The sequence below is a fragment of the Somniosus microcephalus genome, chromosome 18 (assembly GCF_052327205.1).
Source record: "Somniosus microcephalus isolate GS21.2 chromosome 18, FLI_Smic_1.0, whole genome shotgun sequence".
Classification (NCBI taxonomy): domain Eukaryota; kingdom Metazoa; phylum Chordata; class Chondrichthyes; order Squaliformes; family Somniosidae; genus Somniosus; species Somniosus microcephalus.
The window spans coordinates 24,409,166-24,436,814 of record NC_141004.1 but is presented as its reverse complement, the minus strand read 5'-3'; the positions used below and the strand labels follow the sequence as shown (position 1 = coordinate 24,436,814).

The 27,649-nt window shown below is 45.7% G+C and overlaps 1 protein-coding gene across 1 annotated transcript; it reads right to left on the bottom strand.

Annotated features, from left to right (window-relative positions):
* On the bottom strand, nucleotides 1-27,631 carry LOC147105128 (fibromodulin-like). The gene is made up of 3 exons (XM_086011747.1): nucleotides 27,368-27,631; nucleotides 17,458-18,374; nucleotides 1-743 (listed from the first exon to the last, which is right to left on the bottom strand). Exons 2-3 carry the CDS (start codon nucleotides 18,371-18,373, stop codon nucleotides 592-594), a joined length of 1,068 nt encoding a protein of 355 aa, XP_085867873.1. The 5' UTR covers nucleotide 18,374; nucleotides 27,368-27,631; the 3' UTR covers nucleotides 1-591.
* Between the last annotated feature and the right edge of the window lie 18 nt (nucleotides 27,632-27,649).

Sequence of the window (27,649 nt, the reverse complement as noted above, 5' to 3'; positions counted from 1 at the left end):
GCTTACTGATGTGCCTCAATAAATCCGAGACTCGATGTTAGCGAAACAAAACAAGGCTTTTATTGACTTAGAAGGTAACACACAGAGGAGAATGTATCTTCCATCCAGAGGTCTGCCATACTGGATGTGCTGCAGGCTGGGCCAGCTTACATAGGAGCCAGGTATGGGCGGAGCCCTACACACAGTACAATACAATGGAAATGAAACTGAAACCAACCACAGTCACAGGCAGAGAAATACTGATGAGTGATGAATGGAATATTTCATCACACTTACCACCTAATTTCTGAACTGGTGCTAGGGGGCAAATTCTCCCTGCATCTACCCTGTCAATCCTGCAACAAATCACGCACTGCATGTTCCACGATTTTCTGCCCGAGCACTGCAATGTTGTATAAAATGTCCCAGAGGCACTAGGAACGATTGCTTGAGTAGATCCAAGGAATAATAGCTCTCCTTTTTGCTTCAACAAACCACCTGCTACAAGAATGAGATAACATACAAGGAAAGTCTCTTAAGAAGCTAGTTGTCTAGCCATGATATACTCCAGCTATAGAGGAAAGTTTACCTGATAAGATATATGAATACACATTAAATGTCTATGATTCTTGCTTGGCGAAGACAGTGATGCATTTCATGTGGTATATTATCTCGCTTGATGCTGTTGCCATCCAGTCGAAGCACCTGAATCTTGGAGAAGTTCATTAGTCCCATGGTTTTGCAGAAGCTGTCCACCGTAAACTCTGCAAGCACCACAAACTGAAAGGTTATGCTTGAAAGTGTACAAGTGTACACAGAACTGATACTTAAAGAATTACACATCAGATATTGCATCAAATACAATGTGCTGTAAATCCTTGGAAATGCACAACAATAAATTACTTCAGGAAAATGTTGTTGAACTGTAATATTTATTGCTTAGACCATTTGGTTACTCATTCTGTTCTTTAGTCTTAGCTACATTCACAGTAAAACTGCAGCGTCAGTGTGAAAGAATTTCTGTGCCAGTGCTCCAGTCATAGGTAAATACTGTACAACTTGAGCCGAGAGCAAACCAAAGAGATAGAGATCTCCTGGAGGAGTTAGTCTTGGACAGGAAAAGACCCCCTGGTCCAACCAGCCTCTCAGTTCAGAGACGATTCACACGGTTGATTCCTGAGATGAGGGGGGTTGTCTTATGAGGAAAGGTTGAGCAGGTTGGGTCTATACACATTGGAATTTAGAAGAATGAGACGTGATCTTAATGAAACATATAAGATACTGAGGGGGCTCGACAAGGTAGATGCAGAGAGGATGTTTCTCCTCGTGGGGAAATCTAGAACTCGGGGGCATAGTTTCAGAATAAAGGGTCGCCCTTTTAGAACTGAGATGAGGAGGAATTTCTTCACTCAGAGGGTCGTAAGTCTGTGGAATTCTCTGCCCCAGAGAGCCATGGAGGCTGGGTCATTAAATACATTTAAGGTGGAGATAGAAAGATTTTTGCAAGATAAGTGAGTGAAGGATTATGGGGAGCAGGCGGGGAAGTGGCTTTGAGCCCAAGATCAGCCATGATCTCATTGAATGGCGGAGCAGGCTCGAGGGGCCAAGTGGCCAATTCCTGCTCCTATTTTTTATGTTCTTATGTTCTCTCCCACGCAGTTGTGATACCTTTTGTACCACAATATATACACTCTGCACCCCACCCAACCATGTGGTCTTCTGGGAGAGGCAAAAATTCAGATAAAAACCCAGGCCAATTTGGGGGGGCAAAATCTGGAAAATTCCTCTCCAACACCCCCCTGGCGATCAAAACTAGTCCAGGATACCACTCTGGCCCTGATAATTCTATGCAGTGCCTATGTTTTGTACGAGGTGATCTCCACCCTAGCCAGATACAGGTCCAGCTCTTGCTTGATATAAGGGGTCATTTTAACCCCCAGGAACGGGGTGGATTTGGGGCAGATGGGAAGTAACATTTTTTAAAATTTCAAACCTGACCCCAACCCACCTCCAACACACCCACTTCTTTTTAATGGGGGCGCGGGTGAACAATCCACTCTCAGGAGGTGGTCGGTCATTGAAATCTTTTAAGGAGGCTGCATGCCTCTATTTTATCATGAGTTTTATTTTTTAACTAATGTTGGCTGGGTTACCCGGACCTCGGGAAACCCGACAGGTCAAAGGAGACGAGAAGGGCCGGATCCAGAAGGTAAGTGCCTTTACAGCACTGCTTGTGGGTCAGGAGGAACGGGAGTGTTTCCTCCAGGCCCAACAAGCAAACCTCTTCACAGAGCCCGCGATTAGCTGATGCCGCACCTCATCTCTCCGCCGCCCAACCCCAACCAAACTCAATGATCTCCCCTCGACCTCCGCTATCTCCCCTCTACCGATTTCTTCCCTCCTCTCCGCTCTGCTCCCCGGCTGTGGCCTTGTGTGGGTCGATTTTTTTTTCTGTATGTTTCCCGTCTGACAGCCAGCCTGATTGACAGGCTGTCAGTCAGTAAACTTGCAGAAAAAAATTAAACGACATCCTGCCATTAACTTCAGTAGGACGCCCAGGGAACCCGTACCTCCGGGTTTCCCATCTGGAAATCCGACCCACTCCTGCTCCTGCTCTCTCCACAGTAAATATCGGGACCATAGCCTCTGTATAGCATCAATATTAATGATCTGGATGAAGGTGGTGGGGGAACTGCTTGCCAGTTCACAGATAACACAAAGATTTGTGCTCGTGTTACAACCTTGGATATATCCGATCTCAATGCGATGGAGGAATGGGCCCACGTCTGGCAAATGGCACATAATGTAGATAAAATGTAGTATTATGTCCATGGGCAGGGTTAATGCCTAGCATGTGTATACCATGCAGGGTTCTGAACTAAAGTCTGTTGAGCGGGAAAGATACCTAGCTGTCTCTAAAAGGTACACAACCTGTGCCACAAAGCTTTAGGAATAGGAAATTAGAGTATTGGGATATATTGCTATGAAGATCCAATATAAAACATAAAGCACTAAAATGTCCTTGTACAAGACTTTGGTTAAGCCTCATTTAGAATACTGTGTCCAGTTTTGGTCCCCTAACAGGGTAGGTGATGTAGAGGCCCTGGAAAGATTCAGAGGAGGGCTACTAAATTGATTCCCAGTTTTACAGCTCTTAGTTATCATGATAGTCTTGGAGAGCTGGGTCTTTTTACTCTAGAAAATATAGACCTCGGGGAGATTTGATTTACGTATTTAATGTGATGAAGGGACTAGACTGTTCAAATAGATAGGCTATTTGAATTAGATAGGTTAGGAAGAACGAGGGCACATGCATATAAGTTACATAAGCATAGAACTAGATTTGATGTCAGGAGGTTTTCCTTTTCGCAGAGGGTCATCAACCTTTGGGACAAGTTATCAGGTCATGCAGGGATTTGCTGCGAGTGCCTGGCTGAGGCTGATATAACTGTGTACAAAAGGTAGGTGAGCTGTTGGGTGATATGCTTCATGGTCAATGTGATCTCATGGAACTTGTTACGATCGCCTTCGGGTGTAGTAATGAAATCTCCCAGAATTCTTTTTCCCCATGATTGGCCTAGCGCTATTTTTACTCAGTTTTTTTTAACCTCTCCCAGTAGATTACATAGCTACTGGTGGGTGGGAGCACTGGGGACCATGACACAAGTTTTAATGTGATGGTGTGGCACAGGCTCGATGGACCAGATGGTCTTTTTCTGTCCATCAGTTTTATGTGTTTGTAACTTGTTATTATTTGAAAGATGATTAATAGGTGCTCGTAGTCAGTAATTGTTTTCTCATACCCCAATTCTCATCCCACCTCCTCCCTTTCCTTCCACCTATCCTCTACTCCCCCCAGCCTGCTTAAGGTGCTGACGCTGGCTCAGGGACATGTCCACAGGTGTCACAGTTTCCCTTAGCCAAGTGGACAATGTTCAGCCAAGTTCCACAGTGGAAGTGTGATGGAGTGCGTGTCAGTGTATCCGGGTCAAGGGGAGGTCACTTAATTTACATGGCAGTGGCAAACACTTGCATCACTATGGACACTGTAATGTCCTTTAGGGAAGGAAATCTGCTGTCCTTACCCAGTCTTGTCTATATGTGACTCCAGACACATAGCAATGTGGTTAACTCTTAACTACCCTCTGAAGTGACCTAGCAGCTACTTAGTCTCAAGAAGAAGACCCACCTCTATTTTTTTAGGGCAACTAGGAATGGGCAATAAATGCCTGCCTTGCCAGCAATGACCACATCATGAGAATGAATTAAATTTAATTTAATTTAATTTTCACCAAGGAAGCAGGAAAGGTTAAAGGTAGCACTGGCCAGTTGCTAGTGCTACTGGCCAGCAAGTTGCTTGCCCATCTGCCCCATCAGCTCCCTTTATAAGGGGATTGAAAGCCATACTGGTGCTGGCATTTTGATTCAGTGACCAGGCCAAGACCCAATCCTGGACCTCCAGGTAGACCTTACAGACACCACTGAGCAGACCTGTACGTTGGGTGTGTAATGTATATACCTTTAAGGGGGGAACTACTTTTTACAGCTCATGTATACTGTAGTGCCGGCAGTGACCACATCTGTATATAACGCTGAGTAGTAATCTGTACAGATCAGTTCCCGTTTGAGCCACGTTGAGTAAACACCTGTTGTACCATTCTCCTGCAGTCTGTGTCTTATTATACCCAGACACAACAGTGGCGACGAGGCAAGTTCGAACCTACCTGCAACTCTGCATCACCTCCCGGGGATTCGTTCCTGGAGATCAGTGGCTTGGAGGTCAAGGCCAGAGACTTGGGCGTCGACCACGGGCAACCGCCCAGTCATCCAGCAGAGACTCGAGAATTGCGGGGGAGGCTGTCGAGAGCCAGGCTTGGCTTTCCAGTCGAGGTGGACCAACGAAACGGGCTGGCAACAGGTAGTGCGCAGACCCTTCCTGGACAGCGGCGGGCTAGAGCCCGACCGAGCGGCACAGCAAAGGGCCGAGCAGCGTCGACGGGGGAGAGAGAGAGAGGGCAGAGCGCACAGGGTGCAGCCGGTGTTCAGGGGCCGAGCAGCGTCGAAGAGAGGGAGAGACGCGCAGAAACCCGCGAGGCACCGCCATTGCCACGAGGACCGCCGAGAGCGATGTTGGCAGCAGCGGGGGAGGAAGGAAAGCGCGGGAGACGCCATTTTAAGCCATTGGGAGACGCCATTTTAAACCACACCCAAAATGCCGAAGAGCGGCAGTATCACCGCGTTTGACAATGAAGTCAAAGATTGGACTACATATGTCGAATGAATAGAGGTATACTGCAAGGCAAATGAGGTGTCAGATGACAAGAAAGCGTCGGTATTGTAAAATTTAATGGGTGCAAAGACGTATGGTTTATTACGAAATCTAGTAACCCCAACGAAGCCAATGGAAAAGAGTTTTGAAGACATAGTAACGATACTACAGGAACATTTAAACCCCACACCGCTGCTGATAGCAGAAAGATTCAAGTTTCACAAACGGAACCAGCATAAGGATGAAAGCAATGCTGATTATTTAACAGAACTGCGCAAACTATCGAAACACTGCCAGTTTGGAGCGGGACTGGCAGATACCTTAAGGGACAAGTTTGTGTGTGGGCTTCAAAGTGAAGGAACCCAGAAACGGCTTTTATCTGAAAAGGACCTTACGCTGGAAAAGGCTTTCAGCATTGCGGTATCATATGAAGCAGCAGCACGGGGCGCTGCAGAGATACAACAGAGACCGCAAGAATATGGCACAAACGAAATGTCATATGGAACAGAGAAGTGCTATCGCTGCGGCAGAACAACACACGACCAGAATGATTGCTGGTTCAAAGACAAAGTATGCAGACAGTGTGGAAAAGTAGGACACATAGCACGAGTCTGCAGGTCGGGAAAGAAAACCAGCAATAAGAAACCTACCAAAGGAAAGTACCAGAAGGTACATAAGATGACGGAGAATAGTTCAGACGAACAAAAGAGTGATAACGACTCCGAAAGCAGGGAACTGAGTTTTCTGAAACTACATAATGTGATCACAACGGAGGATCACCGAACCATTTGGGTCACTCTCAAGATAGCAGGAGTCCAGGTAAAGATGGAATTGGACACAGGATCAGCCCTAACAGTCATAAACCGACGGGACTACGAGCAGCTATTGTCACACATACCCTTGAGAGACACAAAAATTATTTTGAAGACGTACACGGGGCAAAAAGTCTACCCCAGAAACAGTAGCATCGGAAGCTGATGAACCAACCGACGACAGGGGGCCAGAATTGCCTCCGCACCAAGAGCAAGACACTCGGGAAAGGCGCTATCCAGAAAGGATCAGGAAGCCTCCCCAAAGACTGAATATATAAATAGACTATTTTCAGCTAATGTTGCATGTTAAAAGTGTTAATTGTAATTAGTTTGATATTTAATTGTTAAATGAGTGTTATGGTACTGTTAATCTAAAAGGGGAGGAATTGTAATGTATATACCTTTAGGGGGGGGAACTACTTTTTACAGCTCATGTATACTGTAGTACCGGCAGTGACCACACCTGTATATAACGCTGAGTAGTAATCTGTACAGATCAGTTCCCGTTTGAGCCACGTTGAGTAAACACCTGTTTTACCGTTCTCCTGCAGTCTGTGTCTTATTATACCCAGACAGGGTGCATCCTGGCATCCAAACTCTTCAGAATTAGGGAGGTTGGGGGCCAAGGAAATTCCCAGTGTGAGAATTCCGTCCCCCCCTGGCCCCATTCCCTCCAGCGTCATGGATCATGTTTGGACTGGACAGAGGTTCCGTCCCAAACAGATCCTGACGGAAACTTAGAGCCACGGATCATATTGCTTCTGGCTCACTGACAGTGAGGTGTAGAGTGCTTGCATGTGGACATTCAGAGCCTGAGTGTCAATTGGCTATTCAACCATGAAAGGCATCATAGCTAAGCCCAATTCTGTTTCCACCCAATGCCCGTACGCATACACGCACGCTGTTTACATTGAGGTTTCAGTGGATAAGAATCAGAACTTCAGAAGTGAGAATTCTGGCTGATTTTCCGGTCTCCTTCCAAGTCCAGCTACACTGAGGTCAGTAGTGACAACCTTGGCTGAAATGAAATCATTCAGCGCAGTCTTGGGACTTCCTGATCTATATTGCTCAGCATCACGTTATCATCATGATTAGCGTCCTCATGTTCTATTATATCCAATTCAGTCGTTGGATTCCCCTTCTGCCAATTTTGGAAGTGTTGACTCTTGCTGGGGTCTGGTTCCCAGTCTAAAGATAAGGGGTAAGCCATTTAGGACTGAGATGAGGAAGAATTTCTTCGCCCAGAGAGTGGTGAACCTGTGGAATTCTCTACCACAGAAGGCAGTTGAGGCCGATTCATTAAATATATTCAAGAAGGAGTTAGATATATTTCTTAAGGCTAAGGGGATCAAGGGATATGGGGAGAAAGCAGGGACAGGATACTGAATTTGGATGATCAGCCACGATCTCATTAAATGGCGGAGCAGGCTCGAGGGGCTGAATGGCCTACTCCTGCTCCTATCTTCTATGTTTCTATGTTCCACAGGCAGCTCTCCAGTAGCTCAGTCAAGTGGCCGTTCTTGATGCGTGAGCCCAGCAAGTGAGTGTTAGCAGATTCTTCAACTAGACAGGATATCACAGCTGAGCCCAAATGGATTGCACACTCAGAATTCCCAGCTGGGGTCACTGGAAAGCCATCAGGAGCGAGAACCCTGGCTGGTTTCTTTTTGGGCTCCCAGTGATATCACCAGCCATTGACATTCTCCAACTGCTCTCCCAGCTGAGGTAATCTAGCTCAGCACAGATTGGGGATTAAACTGGGATCTTCAGGTCTGTATGGCTCAGTACCAGGCCTCGTGGTCAGTGTAGATGTTGGCTTGGGTTTTCCACCAGCCCCCCAGTTTTCTGCCCATTAAAGTGAGTGGAGGGAAAATCACAGATGGCAACCGCACTAGTGGAAAACTGATGGGAAGTATGGATACTGGCATCGGGCAAGATCGTGTAGGAGAATTTAATTTGCATACACACCGTTGATGCTGACTCAGTGTTACAAATGATAAATCTGCTCTTAATAGTTATGATTAAGAGTTTAAGGGGGGAAAATTAGTTAGCGACCATTTTGTGTCGCTAACATCGCCTGGGCGCTACATTTAGCGCCTGGCAAAAAATAGCACCGGCGATCGCTAACTTCAGTTTTAGCGCCCCAAGAGGGAGGTGGAACACTAATTCAAGAGCTTCACTTCCTTCTTAGAGCGCTAACCCTGAATATCGGGCCGGTGCGTTCTGCAGTGCTACACACTGGGCCACATAGCGCTGCCGCATGGAAGAGCTGTTCCCCCCATTAAAGGGGAGCGCCCAAGCCCACAACTCTGCGGGGCCCTACCTGGCCCACCGGGGAGCGGGGTGCTGTGCCAGCAGCCCGGCGCACAAGAGGAGTGCCGTGCTGCCAAATTGCGGCACGGACCCCGCGTTCAAAGAGGCAAGTAAGTTGGCCGATTTTTTTCCCCCACCTGCCACCTCCCCTTTAGTCAGCGCCCCGTTCCTGCTCTCTCCACAGTCATCATCTCCATGACTAGATCAGTAGAACATTTGGAGAGGCTGATGTGCACACTGTTGTTGGGCCATTAGGAGAACTAAATAAAAGCGTAGTTATATGAACACCTACATCAGCCAGTCCTTTCCAGAAATGCAAATTGATCAAAATGGAGTTTTATGTTAACAGAGGGGACATGTTTAAGTCTCAATTTCTTAAAGGGCCAGGGGCATCTGAATGAGGCCAAAATCCTGTTCCATTTTTCCCAGATATTTGAACCTCAATCTGAGCCTGCTCACTTCAGATTTTTGGTTTAGATTTGACGCTCATCCCTACCACCAACTTAGAATTCTATGCATAACAGCTGCAAATACATTTTTAATGCAGGATAATAAAGTCAAAGTTTTGGGCCAAATACTATCTTCTGACTTAACTTTTGAACAGACTCATTTCTATCCTTCACCCCCAATGTTGGGTTATTATCCAGCCGACCTTTTCCTGAAGTGGATCTATGGTGACCACCAAGCTTTCCAAAGTAAATTAAAGAGCAGCATAAGTGACAGACAGAGCAGTAGGGGGTAATAATAGCACCAAAGGAATGAGAGTTCTTGTTAGATCCGTGGTTCAGTGGATAAATAATTACACGGATGCTGTACATAAACAAATAACAGGTCTTTACTGGAGGAGGGTAATCTCTAGACTGGGGTACAGAGGCATGCGCACAGCTTATATACCGGTGTGGTCACTGCCGGTACTACAGTATACAGGAGCTGTAAAAAGTAGTTCTGACTTAAAGCACATACACTACAATTCCTCCCTTTTTAGATTAATAATACCCCCTTAATATTCAAATAACAATTACATTTTTACATGTACATTCAATAACAAAAGTCCATTATAGATTCAGTCTTTGGGGCGGCTTCCTGACCCTTTAGGGATAGCGCCTTTCCGGAGGTTCTTGTTCTTGGTGCAGAGGCGATTCTGACCCCCTTTCATCGGGTAGTTCATCGGGTTCCACTGCTACTGGGTCTGAAGTAGATACTACCGGTATGTCGGGTTCATCCCCAGGTACTCGAGACATGGGGTTGACGCATTCCTGTGATGCTAAGATCTGATCAACGTGGCGTCTCACAATGTTCTCCCCGACATCCACTGTGTACATTAATGGCCCCTGCCTTGTACATATCATTCCGGGTTGCCACTTCTCTGTTCGATAGTCCCGGGCCAAGACTGGTTGCCCTATATTGAAGCTCCTTGTCGGCTTCTCGTTGATGTGCTGGAATTGTTTGTCCTCAACATTTCTTCGCACATTTGGTCTGAGCAAGTCCAGACGAGATCTCAACCTTCGGTTAAAGAACATCATGGCCGGGGTCTGGTTGGTAACTGCATGTGTCACGTTTCGGTAGGCTAATAAGAAATTGTCCATCTTATGCTGTAGTGGAATTTCCTCGTTGCACATGGCCTTTATTGCCTTCTTAAAGGTTTGTACGAACCTCTCAGCCAATCCATTGGTGGCTGGATGATACGGGGCGGATGTGTAATGCCTTACCCCATTCCTTTTCATTAATTTTTGGAACTCATCGGACACAAACTGTGGTCCATTATCAGAGCAGATCTGCTCTGGCAACCCGTTTCTGGCAAATATGGTCCATAGGACTGCAATCGTTTTCTCTGTAGTGGTTGAAGACATCTTTATCACCTCAGGCCACTTTGAATGAGCATCCACTGCTATTAAGAACATTGAGTCCATGAATGGACCAGCGAAATCAATGTGCACCCGTTGCCATGGAGAGGAGGGCCACTCCCATGGGTGTAGAGGGGCATGTGGTGGTGCATTTTGGACCTTCTGGCATCCTAAGCAGCTCTTAGTTAGGTCTTCGATTTGTTGATCGATTCCCGGCCACCACGCATAAGCCCTAGCTAGGCTTTTCATTTTCACTCCCCCCAGATGACCTTCATGTAGCTCATTTAGCACTCTCTCCCTTAACTTGGGTGGAATCACCACTCTGGATCCACACATTACTGTCCCCTGGCATACTGACAGCTGTTCTCTTCTGGATGAGAATGCTAGCAACAGTGAGTCGCCATGTGTTGGCCAGCTCCTCACCGTCAATTCATATACCCGTGACAGCGTCAGATCATTGCGGGTCTCCTTCTCTATATCCGCGTTTGTTGCTGGCAATCGTTCAATTATCGACGAATAAAATATCTCGATAGGGTCCACTGCTGGTGCTTCCTCCACAGTAGGCAGTGGCAGGCGCGATAGCCCATCAGCGTTCCCATGCTGTCTCGTGCCTTTATATTCTATTTCATATTGATTCGCCCCTAGAAACAGGGACCATCTTTGTAACCGCTGTGCAGTCATTACTGGCATGCCCTTCTTAGGATTAAAGATGGAGACAAGTGGTTGGTGGTCAGTCAGCAAGATGAACTTCTGGCCATGCAGATAGTGGTTGAATTTTTTTACTCCCCATACTAGGCTGAGGGCCTCCCTGTCAATCTGGGCATAGTTGCGCTCGGCTGAGGTTAGTGACCGAGACGCAAAGGCTACTGGCCTCTCCAACCCGTCTGGGAATTTGTGCGACAGCACCGCTCCAATGCCGTAGGGTGATGCATCACATGCCAAACGAATTGGTAGTGCTGGGTTGAAATGGGCCAACACCTCTTTTGATGTGATCAATTCTTTACACTTCTGGAAAGCTCATCTATGTTCGTCATCCCACTTCCATGGTACCCCTGTTTGCAGTAGGGTGTTCAGTGGGTGTAGTACCGTAGACAAATTTGGTAAGAACTTGTGGTAATAGTTTACCAGCCCGAGGAACGACCTCAGTTGTGACACATTTTCCGGTGCTGGAGCCTTGACTACTGCCTCTATCTTGTCAGGGGACTTATGTAACCCCTCTTCATCGATGACGTGGCCGCAATACGAGATCTGTTTCTGGAAAAACTCGCACTTGTGGCGATTAGCTCGTAGCCCATATTCCTTTAATCTGGCGAGCACCTTCTCCAAGTTAGCGAGGTGATCACCATCATTTTCGCCCGTGACCAAGATGTCGTCCAAATAACACTGGGTCCCTGGAATCCCTTGCAGGACCTGATCCATCGCCCTTTGCCAGATAGCCGGAGCCGAGGCTACTCCAAACACCAGCCGGTTGTATTGATAGAGACCTTTATGGGTGTTGATCATAAGGTAATGTTTCGAAGCTTCTTCTACCTCCATTTGCAAGTACGCCTGGGCTAGATCAATTTTGGTGAAGCGTTTACCACCAGATAGCGAGGCGAAAATATCCTCAATTCGTGGAAGCGGATATTGCACCGTGTGAAGGACTGGGTTCACTGTCACCTTAAAATCCCCACAGATGCGGACCTTCTTTGGTTCCCCAGGCGTATTACTCAACGACCTCTTCATTACAGGAACGATGGGTGTAGCCCACTCGCTCCAGTCCACTTTGGACAGTACTCCTGAACGTTCCAACCCTTCCAGCTCTGCTTCAACCGCTGGTCTGATCGCATAAGGCACTGGTCTGGCCTTCAGAAACTTTGGGCTTGCATTATCCTCTATTTTGATTGTTGCTGTTATTCCTTTTAGTGGTCCTAGTCCCTCCTGGAACACTTCTTTTGCGTCAGTTAGCATTTTTGACAGTCGTCCAGGTGTGACGTCGTCATCCTTTTTGGCCTCCACCTTCAGTGCCTGTATGGAATGCCAATCTAAATGTATCTTCTGGATCCACTCACGTCCTAGCAGTGGTGGTCCTCCATTTGGCAATACATATATATCCATTTTAGGTATTTCCTGACCTTTATATGTCACTTTCACCCTTATTTTTCCTTTGGGGTAGACTTTTTGCCCCGTATACGTCTTCAAGACAATCTCTGTAGCTTTCAAGGGTATGTGTGAAAATAGCCGCTTGTAGTCTCTTTGATTTATGACTGTTAGAGCTGACCCTGTGTCCAATTACATTTTCACTTGGACTCCGTCTATCTTGAGTGTAACCCAGATAGTCTGGTGATCCTCCATTTCGGTTACATTATGTAGTTTCAGACAACCCAGCTCCTTGCTTCCGGAGTCTGTGTCCCTTTTCTGTTCGTCTGAACCACTGTCCATCACCTGGTGTACCTTTTTGTACTTCTCCTGTGGAGATTTCTTACTGTTGGTTTTCTTCCCAGACCTGCAGACTCTTGCTATGTGTCCTGCTTTCCCACACTGTCTGCACACTTGGTCCTTGAACCAACAATCTTTCTGGTCATGTGTTGTTTTGCCGCAGTGATAGCACTTCCCTGTTCCATAGGTCATTTTGTTGGTGCCATATTCTTGCGGTCTCCGTTGTATCTCTGCAGCGCCCCTTGCGGTTGCTTCATGTGATACTGCCATACTGAAAGCTTTGTCCAGCGTAAGGTCCTTTTCTGATAGAAGCCGTTTCTGGGTTCCTTCATTTTTTAGCCCACACACAAACTTGTCCCTTAACGTGTCTGCTAGTCCCGCTCCAAACTGGCAGTATTTCGATAGCTTGCGCAGTTCCGTTAGGTACTCAGCATTGCTTTCGTCTTTGTGTTGGTTCCTTTTATGGAACTTAAATCGTTCTGCTATCAGCAGCGGTGTGGGGTTTAAGTGGTCCTGTAGGATTTCTACTATGCTTTCAAAATTCTTGTTTACCGGCTTCTCTGGGGTTATTAGATTTCGCAGTAACCCATAAGTTTTTGCACCCATGGAATTTAACAGAACCAGTGCTTTATTAGCATCTGGCACTTCATTCGCCCTGCAGTACACCTCAATACGTTCCACATATGTCGCCCAATCTTCGACTTCATTGTCGAACGTAGAGATACTGCCACTCTTCGGCATCCTTGGTTGTGCGTTAACTATCACCAATGGCGCCTCCCGCGCTTCCCCTTCTTCTCCGCTGGCACAAAATGGCGTCTCCTGCGCTTTCCTTCCTTCCTGCACTTGCCCGTCTTCTCCGCTGCGGCTTCGCAAAATGGCATCTCCCGCGCTCTTCCTTCTTCTCCGCGGCTCAATGGCGCCTCCCGCGCGCTCCCTGCTTCTCCGCGGCTCAATGGCGTCTACCCTTGCTTCGCCCCGCGGACCCTGATCAGCCCGTGATCCCTGGCTGTGCTCTGCGCGTTCTTCTCTTGATATTTGTCGACGCCGCTCAGTCTAGAACCCGGCTGTTTCTTACCCTCTCTCTCTCCGGTTTGCAGTATTTTTCCTTGATGCCGCTCGGTGATCAACCCCCAGCTGCGTCCTGCTCTCTTCACCCTCTTTCTTACCCCGTCGACGCTGCCCGGCTCTCTCTCTCTGCCGTCGGTCGGCTCCAGCCGCCGCTGCTCGGGAAGGGTCTGCTCTGGACCTGTCGTCGGTCTCTTACTGCTCGTTGTGGCTGGGGAACCAAGCCCGGCTCTCCACAGCCTCCCCAGCGAAGTTGGATCTCTGCCTGACTGCTGGGCGGTTGCTCGCGGTCGACGCCCGTGTTCCTGGACTCGACTATTTTTTTTTTTATGTTGCAGGTAGATTCGCATCAACACTCGTCGCCACTGTTAGATCCGTGGTTCAGTGGGTAAATAATTACACGGATGCTGTACATAAACAAATAACAAGTCTTTACTGGAGGAGGGTAACCTCTAGACTGGGGTACAGAGGCATGCGCACAGCTTATATACCGGTGTGGTCACTGCCGGTACTACAGTATACAGGAGCTGTAAAAAGTAGTTCTGACTTAAAGCACATACACTACAGTTCTCAGTGATGGCTGTCGAATAGTAAATGACAGCTATAATAGGCCAACACTTGCCCTACTTTATTGAAACACCCTTAAGAACACCTGGCGGCATGCATACAGCAACGAGACCCACAGTGTCTTGCAAAAATGGATTTAGTTCTGAGTTGGTTTCCACCATTTATCTGTTTACATTCCCCCCTTTTTCTGAAGATGCTCGAAGAGTCAGGCAACTTCAAAAATGGCAGATGTTTCTCTTTAATTTAAAAGATATGGGCTGGTAGATTCCAAAAGGAAACCTTGATAATATGCCAATTTCCATGAAATCTCCACACGCATGAATACGCACTTAGGATTCCATAATGGATTTTTCCTATGGCCAGCCTCTGGTACTTAGCCCAAGTGGCCCCTCTTCATACGTGAGCCTAGGTACTGGGTGTGTTGTGGGGGACATCATAGCTAAACTTGATCCTGGCCTCATGTGAGATCAGCACATGTGCATTACACAAAGAGAGTTACTGAATAACGTTGGACAGTGGGAACCCTAGTTGGTTTCTTCCCCCCCTCCTGGACCAAGGGACATTGAGGACAATTTTAGTGTACTTACCACCAGTTAAGATCAGCTAACTTAGGTTCATCTTAGTTTTTTATTAAATAGACGATAAAAAAATAATTTGTAGCATTAGATTTTATTCTCTGTAGACAGCGACCTGGAATTTACGGTCCCGATGACGGCGTACGCTCAGCATACGCTGTCATAAGCCTTCGGAAAGGCCCCGCACGTTCCACCAGCGTAAGGGTTAATATAAATCTTAAATTCAAAATTATAAAATAAAAAATGATGCACAAACACTTAGGCCGCGATTTTGCTGACCTCTTCGGGTTCGTGGCGGGCAATGTCGGTGGTGGGTCCCGAACTCGCTGCTGTCTCCAGCCTACTGTCTGAAATGAATTTCTCCTGATTGGGTTTATTAAGCCCGTTCAGAATATTTCCTGGCCAATTAGAGGAAGCGGGTCTGGTGACGTCATTTCATGATGCGTCATCAGCCGGTTTCCTTAAAGGGACCACGCACAAATTTATTTTGACGTTTGTGCTGTCAGTGTTCTACAGCATTGAGGTTCTGCAAACACTGACAATTAATGCACAAAGGCACAGGGCTGCACCCAGGCTCTCCCATGACTCCCTCCATTTGCTTATGGAGGGAGTCACAGCATGCAGGGAGGATCTCTTCCATTCCGATGGACAGAAGAGACCTCCCCAGGAGATCAACACAGCCTGGTTGCACATTGCACAGGAGGGCAAAAGCAGGGATGTCATCAGGAGGACCTGGGTGCAGTGCCACAAATGTTTCAATGATCTCAGTAGATCACAAAATATTACTGCAAAGCCACACTCAACCTCATCCTGCTGTGCCTCTCATCACATCCCCATCACTCTGCCTTCCCTACCCTACTCCTGCACATCCTTACTCACACCTACTTACCTTGGACTCCCATCCATCCCTCTCTACCTATATTATCACTTCCCCATTTCACTAGCTACCCCTCACACTCACCCTCATCCTTGTCCAATCATACCAACTAACAACACACAAGGGTAGGCACTTGGGTGTTTTATGCAATGTTCATGTGAAGTTTCTGATAATGTGGTGTCAAACATTGAAACCTTTATTTTCAATACTTTGCATTCTTGTACAGATTTGTGTGCACCTTTGGAAGTGTCTTAGTGAGTTACAGTGAATGGTGAGACATAACGGTACCCCCGCAATGATGATGAGTGTGAAAGGAATGGCTTGGGCATTGTAGGGATGCTTTATGGTGTTGGTGTGGGGTGGTGCCAACCTGACGCATCATGTGGCAGCAATGCAGTCGGGTGCTGATGCCCTGTGTACTGTGCAGCATCAGTTGATTGCGGAGAAGGTTGGTGTTATTGTTGGTGCTGCTGGTGTGCCCGGTGCTGCTGGGGTTGGGGCTGATCGTGATCAGATTCTGAGGACCAAGGTGAGAGAGTATAAACGGTACCCATGCTGATGGAATAGATGGCAGGTGAAGTTGAGATGACAGAAGCAATCTGTCAATGGTGAGAGAGGTTGTTCCAATGAGGTTACACTGGATAGAGTTGCTCCAAATACTTGCAACCTGCATCAAGCTCAATCTGTCTTCCAAATGCAGTAAGCAACAGCTTCTGAGCTTGGTAAGTTAACAGCTGTGAGGTGGGAGCTTTTATAGCACATTTCAAGCTGTCAAGTAATCAGCTGATTCAATGGCCATTCAACTCCCACCTCAGTTTAACAGTCGTGATCCCCGAGCAGCGAGGACCCTGTGGGTGAGCACATAAAATCAAAAGGTGAGCTCAAATGTATTCTTAATCATCTCTAAACAAGGTCATAATTACCAATCGGGTCTCTCACCGCTGCGTGTCGGGTCTGCTCAGCGCTGACAGACCTGACATCGGGGAAAGGTAAGTGGCGTCGGGTTCAACGCGTGGTCCTGACCCGCTGGGGAAAAAAATCACTTTCCCACCTGACCCGCCACCGATTGTGCCCGCTGCCTGGAAAATCTCAGCCTTCAAATTAGTTTATGCAAATTTTGGCCTGGATTAAAATGTTTAAAATTATTTTTCAAAAAATTAACTTTTTATTGTATTTGCTGTATTGAAGGGACTTCTAATTAAATTTGAAGATGAAAACATTTATTTTTATTGCAGTTGTCTAAATTGTTTAATTATTTCGGGATTCCGTTAGGGTTCATGGGGATTCCGTTCATAAATGGAATCCTCCTTTCTCATTGGAGGACCTGGCCCACGTGATCCCAGGGACGCTTCCGAACCGCCTACGTCCCTGGGATCCATGGGCCTTTACGCAGGCGTATGCCTGCAGGCCCGAGACCCGAACTCTCCGTAGCTGTGAAGCCAGGAGGTAAGTTTGTAGGTCTTTCGCAGTCGGAGGTGTACTCCAGAGGTAAGCCTCCGACCGCAAATTCAGGGCCATTGTAGTGAAGTTGAGTGATAGTCTAATATGGCAATGGACTCCCTTCAATCTTCACCCCAGAAAAGAAGCTTTACTTCAGGAGGGTAATATTTCCCACCCTCTCTACTATTGATAACTAGTAGTGAATGGGGGCAGTTAGGGATTATGGGCTCAACTTCATTGGAAACTCTTATAGAGAAGTGCTTTTAGTCCTTCCATAATGGAATCATGGCTCACTCACCTTTGATCTTGTTGGCATGAAGATACAAGTTTTCCAAGTTCTCGTTGACAGGAGGAATCGTCTGCAGTTTATTATGAGAGAGATCCAGTTCAATTAAACTGGACACATTAAATGTGTTTAAGGGTATCCCTTTATCTGTCAGTTCATTATTTGAGATCCTCGCATACTGAAGTTTAGGAAATTGCCTGAAGTACTCATTAGGTATTGTGCTGATGTGATTGAAGTCCAGGTACAGCTGATGGAGGGAGTCTGGAAGTACATCAGGGAGCTTCTTTAAATTGTTGTTGCTGAGGTCCAGATAAGATAAAGACTTTAAACCTTTGAGAGACCCTCCAATATCTTCCAGCTGGTTGTCGTTCAGCAGTAGCATAGTTAAGTTGTCAAGCCCCTCCAATACATTGGGTTGGACCTTTGATATCTTGTTTCCTGCAACTCTCAGTTCCCTCAGTGACCTTGGCAAAGGAAAGGGAATCCTGGTCAGGTTGTTATGGCCCAAGTGTACTCTCTCGAGGTTTCTCAGCTTGGAGAACACCTTCTTGCCCATCTTTTCATTGGAGATTTTATTCCTGTGGAGGACAACCCAAACAAGGCCAGTGGCATTGTCAAATACGCCATCTGGCACAGCATCGATCTGGTTGTTTTGTAGGTAAACGTACTTCATCCGGGCTGGCACATTGGGGATGTATTTTAATTTACGGGTGTCACAGTACATAGCCGTGGGAAACACCCGAGGGCACGTGCACTCGGCAGGGCAATCGGTTGCCAATGGAGGCGCAGGCTCAGTATTAAAATATTGATTACTGTACAAGCGAGAATATCCCATAAAACGCGAGAGCCAATTGAAATATCCATAAGTATATTGGCAGGTACCTCCTCCAAAAAGGGTCGCAAACACTAGCAGGTGGGTCAGCTTCATCCTGGAAATTTAAAATTTATAAAATTAATCTTGGTACTTTGTCACTGTGTAATATGTCACTGTTGAATCAAGGGAGCAAGAATGTTACCAGTTACCTTTAACAATCTGCTTCACTTAGAGTGAGCATTTCAAAAAAACCTGCCACACTTAAAAGAATTGTCAGTAAGTATTAGTAATGATTTACCACCACGGTCTAGCAACATATCTTCCTCGTACATTGGTCCAATCATACTACTTTACAGCACAGAAGGAGGCCATCAACATGTTGTGCCTGTGCTGACTCTCTGAAGAAACTATTCACACTCTCATTCCCCTGCCCTTTCCCTATACCCTTTGAGACGTTTTTCAAATATTTATCAACTTCACCTTTAAAACCTATTATGGATTCTGGTCGGGCATTCTATATCCTGATAACTCCGCATAAAAACAAATATTACTAACCTCTCTCTTTGTTCTTTTGTGATGATCTTAAAGTTATGCTCTCACTGACCAATGGAAATAAGTTTTGCCTATTTACTTCATGAAAACTCTTCATAACTTGAACACTTCCATCAGAGGCTGTCCCTAACTTGCTCTGTTCTAATGAACAGAGTTCCAGTTTCTCTAATCTCTCCTCTTAACTCAAGCCTCTCATCCTGTCATCATCCTAGTACACATCTCTTCTATACCCTCTCCATGTTACATTTATTTGAGTTGAATCCACCGGGTTATCTGCTATTCAAATAGATTGCTGAATTGATTCTGGTGGACTCAACTTAACACCTAATCAAGGTTGTTTTAACTGATAGTGTAAAACGGGCGATATTGGACCATTGAAGTCAACGGAAAGGAAAATCGGGAGATGTGCAGAACGGGCGGCCAGTCCGATATCTCTCGTTTTACACTATCGACAAAAGTGAAAATAACCCCAAAGGAACGCAACATCAAAATCTGAGCCTTTAAGCATTGGGAAAATGAAAATGTCTCGTGGTGCAGAAGCAAATGCTCTTTTATATCAGAGTGACTGTTCCCTTTAAGAGAACAGTTTAGACTTAATGATGGGAACCAACTGTTGACTCCCAATCACAAGTCAATATAAACTAGTTGCAACAACAACAGAAAATGCTGGAAATACTCAGCAGGCCAGGCAGCATCCGTGGAGAGAGAAACAGAGTCAATGTTACAGGCCTGGGTCCCAGACCTGAAACGCTAACTCTGTTTCTCTCTCCACAGATGCTGCCTGGCCTGCTGAGTATTTCCAGCATTTTCTGTTGTTGTTTCAGATTTCCAGCATTCGCAGTATTTTGCAATTATAAACTAGTTGCAACTGGATTAGCTTAATTCTTTGTTTTAGAAGGATGTTTGCGGAAGAGGGGAGAAATCAATTACTTTGAATCTCTAACAAAGCGCTTTATCCTTTTTAGTAAATGAGGTGGACGTTTAAATAACGTTTCAAGTGAAATGGTTGGAGGAACAAGAACATGTGGTTAATGTGGCCTGATTTCTTGCGTTGTCCAAGCGTGGTTCGAAGAGGAAATACCGAGGACAGCAATAGTTGGGTAGTCAGCTGCTTTCTCCAAATCCACTTGCTCGAAAGCTTTTGAATTTTATGTTTAACTTTTAATACTTGGGGAATTAAACACCATTTCTGCAAAATATCAAAATGTGCAAGGGTCAGTTTTGTATCCAGAAAATGTAGACAAAGAAAAGCCTCATGCTTTGTCAAAGCTACCCCGTGGGGGAAGAAATGGTAAATCAGGCTGCCTCAGAGCTGCTAATAAATATTCAATTGTTGTGATCAGAAAGAAGAGTGACCAAGCCCCAAGGAAATCATTACATAAGAACATAAGAAATAGGAGCAGGAGCAGGCCATTCGGCCCCTCGAGCCTGCTCCGTCATTTAATGAGATCATGGCTGATCCGATTTTGGCCTCAACTCCACTTTCCTGCCTGTTCCCCATAACCCTTGACTCCCCTGTTGCGCAAAATCTGTCCATCTCCGCCTTGAATCTATTCACTGACTCAGCCTCCACAGCTCTCTGGGGAAGAGAATTCCAAAGATTCACGACCCTCTGAGAGAAGAAGTTCCTCCTCATCTCAGTCACAGCGTTAGATTAAAGAGCTCACAGGACTCATTTTGAATGACAGTGGAAATCGTTGTTATAAACTCCACAATTCATCTATCTATACCCCGTTTACAGATGCTCATTTGATCATCTGTTAAATTTACACTGAATTGTCATTGAAAAGCAATGGGCAAAGGCCCCAATTTTAACTCCAGGTGAATTCCCTGCTCAGACCTGATTTACAATGACAGCCGGGTCTCAATGATGTCATCAGGACTCAACATGCGTGTGTAAAGAAGGACCCTGTTGGTTCCGGGCGCCTGTTCTCACTCACTGCCTGCTCAGGGGAGCAGGTTAAAATTACAGATGTTGCCATCATGGTGTCTTTCGGAGAGGTAAGAGCCAGGGGTGATTTTAACTGCCCACCCGCCAGGTTTCTGCTGAGCGGGTAGGGTGGAAATTGCCTCCAAATCTGCTGTCAAAAACATACACAACTACCGCTGTTATTAAACCAGGCACTGATCGAAATGGTTAGGTCACGATTGGGTTATGTAATCAATCTGATTGGAACCTGTTGGTATTCTGCGCTGTCACATTGGGGGTAATTTGACATCTATCATGTGAGTCACCTGATCAGGTGGCCCTTATACGTGACTGAACAATTTCAGGAATACTCTGTGTGCTGATTTAAAGAGAATCTATAAAACTTCCAATCCTCCTTTACTACTTCCTTTCTTGCTCCTGGGCTATTATACCAACGCAATTTCTTGCATTCATTTCCCCAATTAAAATGCTCCAAAAATGGATGGTTACCTAAAAAGATTTTGATTTGCTTTGCAAGTTACAAAATTTCAATTTTATTCCCCGGAGTACAGCTACAGCAGGAGAAGACTAACAGTTAAATAAATTGTCACAGGCTAGTCATGGTTTTCTGTTACACTGGTGTGTATTTTGGCTCTATTATATTTAACAAGAGGTTTAAAAAAAAATCCAAAAATGTGAAATAGACTAATTCATTCATTCTCGGTTTATTGATGGAAACCCTCAGAAAGACTTGCGCATAATACCCCTTTTGACTGTCATAGAAGCAAAAACATTTACTTAAAACAGTTTCACTTTACTTTGAGAATACTGCACTTTGAATGGAAATAAAAAAAAGTTTCCATATTCCACTATTCTGGATCTTGTTGATGTCCAAAACAAAAAATAGAAAAAAGGCCTTTTGAGTAGACATTATAAGAAATTCCTTATACGGTCAAAACCAAGGAAAGAAGGCCCAGCTCCTCATAAAGAGCAACCATTGATTCCCATTGAAAAGAGACTTCAGTGCAGTACTGAGGGAATGCTGCACTGTCAGAGGTGCTGTCAAACAGATGAGGCGTCAACCAATGTTCCCTGTAAATGGCACTTTGTTCTGTGTGGCCTGTTTCTTTTAGTGTGTGGTCCCTTTAAATTTCCACGCACGTGCGGTATATACAATGGAGAAGCCGGTGAGCGGCCTGCTTGGGATCTTTCCCATTGGTGTTAACCCGTGGTGCAGGCTGCCTGTTCAGGTGGATGTCAAAGACCCAATGGCATTATTCGAAGAAAAGCAGGGCGTACTCCCAATGCCCTGACTAACATTCCCTCAACTGACAGAACCAGAAACAGATTATTTTGTTATTCAACTCATTTTTTGGTTGGGGGACAGATTGGAGCTGCTGTATTTGTCTTTGCAAAACTGTGACAGCGTTTCAGTAACTACTTGGCTGCAAATTACTTTAGGATATCCTGAGAATGTGACGATGTGTTCTATAGATACAAGTTCTTTTTTAAAATCTCTCCTGCTTTCTTAGATTAGAAGAAACAGATGCATGATTAAATACCTAGGGCTGACTATTTCCATCCCAGGGGACTTCCAGCGACTGGTTGGAGGGACAGGCCGTCTGGCTGCCCGGTGTTGCATCAGGAGGTCTGGTCCGCTTTGAGGGCCGAGCCTCATTTTCATCAGGCTGGCGGGCTGAGGTCGAAGTTCGAGCTCATCGGGGCAGCCCGCCGGCCCATGGCTGATAAAAATAGGTCCGTTGGGGAGGGGGTTTGGAAGACGGGGGAGCCTGAGTGGCAGTGGTCCCAGGCTGGATTAGTGGAGACTGCAGAAGCACTCCTCAGCCTCCTCCCAGCCCCGCAATAAGAAAAATGATCTTGCTTTTGGGATCCTCTTCGGCTGGGCCAGCAGCTGGTACTGGTTGGTGCATTCATAGCATAGGCCCCAGCCACGTCAGTCCAAAAATGGCAATCGGAATCCCCTTGACGTCATAGGACCACAATTTCCATTATAAATGGGCCTACCGCCTGACTCGGGGCCGCTCTGGCCAGCTAACAGTAGGCCCCAATGAACATTGTCATGGCTGCAGCGATGGCAGCAATGGGGCGGTACGTCAATGCCCACCAATTGTGGGGGCACGCCGTCCCATTCCCCAGGCGGAAGGGCTGGAAATTCAGCCCATACTCTTTCCTCTTTGCCCCCTCTCTACCCCCAGCAGTAAGAAGTGCTCCCCAAACATCTGCCATCAATACAGACGTCCTTATTCTCATCTCAGCACATGAGCTGCAGTTTGCGGTATCTTAGCAACAGGTAACTAAAATACCTGTCATGATAGGAGCATTTTTTTTACAGATGGGAAAAGCTTCTGAAGCTGAGTGAAATAAACGGCTTGCCAAACCATAACTTAATTTTGTGAGAGTAAAAAAAATATATATCTTTGGTGTCACTTCATCTTTTGCACATACAGTATATTCGTGATTGTATTCCACCTCAATCTGTAACCTCATGGCCTGGCATATCCCTCACTCTACCATTACCACCAAGCCAGGGGACCAACCCTGGATCAACAACGAGTGTAGAAGAGCATGCCAGGAGCAGCTCCAGGCGTACCTAAAAATGAGGTGCCAACCTGGGGAAGCTGCAACACAGGACTACATGCATGCTAAACAGCAGAAGCAGCATGCTATAGACAGAGCTAAGCGATCCCACAATCAATGGATCAGATCAAAGCTCTGCAGTCCTGCCACATCCAATCGTGAATGGTGGTGGACCATTAAACAACTAACGGGAGGAGGAGGCTCAATGAATATCCCCATCCTCAATGATGGTGGAGCCCAACACGTGAGTGCAAAAGACAAGGCTGAAGCATTTGCAACCAACTTCAGCCAGAAATGCCGAGTGGATGATCCATATCAGCCTACTCCCGAGGTCCCCACCATCACAGAAGCCATTCTTCAGCCAATTCGATTCACTCCACGTGATATCAAGAGATGGCTGAGCGCACTGGATATAGCAAAGGCTATGGGCCCTGACAACATCCCGGCTACCGTGCTGAAGACTTGTGCTCCAGAGCTAGCCGTGCCTCTAGCCAAGCTGTTCCAGTACAGCTACAACACTGGCATCTATCCGACAATGTAGAAAACTGCCCAGGTATGTCCTATCCACAAAAAGCAGGACAAATCCAACCCAGCCAATTACCGCCCCATCAGTCTACTCTCAATCATCAGCAAGGTGATAGAAGGTGTCATCAACAGTGCTATCAAGTGGCACTTACTCACCAATAACCTGCTCACTGATGCCCAGTTTGGGTTCTGCCAAGACCACTCGGCTCCCAACCTCATTACAGTCTTGGTCCAAACATGGACAAAGGAGCTGAATTCCAGAGGTGAGGTGAGAGTGACTGCCCTTGACATCAAGGCAGCATTTGACTGAGTCTGGCATCAAGGAGCCCTAGTAAAACTGAAGTCAATGGGAATCAGGGGAAAAATGCTCCACTGGCTGGAGTCATACCTAGAACAAAGGAAGATGGTTGTGGAGGTTGAAGGTCAATCATCACAACCGCAGGACATCGCTGCAGGAGTTCCTCAGGGCAGTGTCGTAGGCCCAACCATCTTCAGCTGCTTCATCAATGACCTTCCCTCCAACATAAGGTCAGAAATGGGGATGTTTGCTGATGACTGTACAGTGTTCAGCGCCATTCACAACTCCTCAGATAAGGAAGCAGTCCATGCCCGCATGCAACAAGACCTGGATGACGTTCAGGCTTGGGCTGATAAGTGGCAGATATCATTCGCACCGCAGAAGTGCCAGGCAATGACTATCTCCAACAAGCAAGAGTCTAACCACCTCCCCTTCACATTCAATGGCATTACCATCACTGAATCTCCCACTATCAACATCCTGGGGGTCATCATTAACCAGAAACTTAACTTGACCAGCCACATAAATACTGTGGCAACAAGAGCAGGTCAGAGGCTAGGTATTCTGCGGTGAGTGTCTCATCTCCTGACTCCCCAAAGCCTTTCCACCATCTACAAGGCACAAGTAAGGAGTGTGATGGAATACTCTCCACTTGCCTGGATGAGTGCAGCTCCAACAACACTCAAGAAGCTCGACACCATCCAGGACAAAGCAGCCCGCTTGATTGGCACCCCATCCACCACCTTAAACATTCACTGCCTCCATCAGCGGCGTACAGTGGCTGCAGTGTGTACCATCTACAAGATGCACTGTAGCAACTCGCCAAGGCTTCTTCAGCAGCACCTCCCAAACCCGCGACCTCTACCACCTAGAAGGACAAGGGCAGCAGGCGCATGGGAACACCACCATCTCCAAGTTCCCCTCCAAGTCACAGACCATCCTGACTTAGAAATATATTGCCGATCCTTCATCGTTGCTGGGTCAAAATCCTGGAACTCCCTACCTAACAGCACTGTGGGAGTACCATCACCACACGGACTGCAGCAGTTCAAGAAGGCTGCTCACCACCACCTTCTCAAGGGCAACTAGGGATGGGCAATAAATGCTGGCATTGCCAGTGATGCCCAGATCCCATAAACAAATTAAAAAAAATATTCGTGACACAATGCTTCACACCCTCCGATATTTCTGCTACCAACTTTTAATTCACCGTGATTCTAGCAGACTTGAATTCGGTTTGAGATTCATTCTTTATCCTGGAACTTCAATACCTTTGCAGAAAGACTTGGAAAAATGTAACAGCCCATTTCAAATTATAACTAGAATGTGAAAAGAATGCAGATATGTCTGTTTGATTCTTTGAAGTGATTGAATACAAATTTAATATTAATTGCAAGCGATAGCACGGAATGGATTTTAGATTTGTATTGTTTTGAAAATGAAAGCTCAGGAGACAGAAAAAAGGGCCCTTTTATAAGTTGCTGGAAAGAAGGCCAAATTTTAGTGAGGCTTCAAATGAGTTTGATAATCTCCTTCGGATTCCTCTAAGGACGTGAATTTTAATCCTACAGGCATTAAGTTCTTCTGGAAAAAAAATCATTTTTTGTAATTATTGATTCTTGTGAAGATACTAAACCTGACTGGTCACAGAATCCAAGCGTATGTAACTTTTTGAAATGTTACCTTCCTATATTTGCATCGATATCTTGCTTTATCCCAGGTTTAACTTTATAAATATCAAATTTTTAAAGATCTATGCTTCCCTTCTCCCCCTCTGCCGTGTTTGATTTAACCAGAAAAGGACAGCTCTAAGACCAAACTGCAGTAATGTATCCATAGCGCCCAGAACTCTGACTGCTGACCCACGATACCAATCAGTGAAAACTGGAATCAGTACCAAAGAGTTCAAAGTCGTCAAGTGAGGATAATATTTGCCACATGGCACTAGGCATGACACTCGTCATTTCCTGAGTGACAGAACTTTCCAATTCTCCTCTTTTAGGGGAAAGAAATTCTTCCAATTACAGTCTACTCCTGTTAGTTTAAAGTTGCTTAATTTAAATTGCTGCACAATTTATATAAAATGACCCTAAAACCATTTTAATGCAAGTGCTTAATTTAATTTACGGCGAATGATAGAATGTAGAGCACAGAAACAGGCCCTTCGGCCCAACTGGTCCATGCCGGTGTTTATGCTCCACACAAGCCTCCTCCCGCCCTACTTCATCTCAACCTATCAGCATAACCTTTTTTTTTTCGATTTAAATAAAATTCCTCATTGCATCTTTGAAAAGTCTCAAGGCACTACATACAATGAAAAGACAACAGAAAATGCTGGAAAAACTCAGCAGGCCAGGCGACATCCGTGGAGAGAAAATAGAGTCAACGTTTCAGGTGAACCCTTTGTCAAGACTAAAGAAGCACAGGAAATGAAATAGATTAAGAGGCCAGGCTGGGAGAGAACAAAAGAGAAGTGAAGAGACATTAAGAAGTATTCAAAACGAGACCTCTTAATGTCTCTTCACTTCTCTTTTGTTCTCTCCCAGCCTGGCCTCTTAATCTATTTCATTTCCTGTGCTTCTTTAGTCTTGACAAAGGGTTCACCCGAAACGTTGACTCTATTTTCTCTCCACGGATGTTGCCTGGCCTGCTGAGTTTTTCCAGCATTTTCTGTTGTTATTTCGGATTTCCAGCATCTGCAGTATTTTGCTATTGTACTACATACAATGAATTACTTTTTGGAGTGCGGAGACTGTTGTTATGTCATTGCTGCTCTCTAATCTGCCTCAGTATGCCATCAGTATGACCAGGTGATTTACTAGGAATCCAAATGGCAGCACAGGTCTGAAATACAACCAAAGCATCTCCCATGCAGCAAGCATGTACCCATATTACTAACAAAGTCATTTTTTGTTGTTGTCTGATTCATTTTAACTGGAAAATAACTCAATCTTTTAGTCATACTGCATAACTGAATTCATACAGTGATACACTCATTATGCCTAACACAATATCTAGCGTGGTTTTTGACCTCGTACACTGAAAATATAAAGAATTTTTAGATTTTATTTGTATTTAACAGCATGCCAGATATTTTCTCAGAAGTGCACGTTCTAATCCCTCCATATATAAAGTTGTGTGAATATTCGCGATAAGTAAACATAGGTCTGGCTTTAAAAACAAAGCACATAATAAGTATAAAAATTCCACATATACAGGTACCAACCTGAATTCCCAGATAAAGCTCCTGTCTCCTTGGTCATTCAACTAAGGTGTTTCATTTCAAGGAGGCGTTTAAAATTCTAGCAGTTTGTGAATGGCTTCATGCCAATGACAGTCTGATTACTGGACTGCTCCCAGTTAAAATACACAACTGTCCTTTTATAACCTTGTGTCAGCTTGGTACCGCAGAAATGTTGTGAGCTGTCTGTGAAAGGGATTTTTTTTTGCTCTTTATATTTCTTGATTAACTCTGTCTCTCTCGTTATAAATGTGAACCACAATTAAA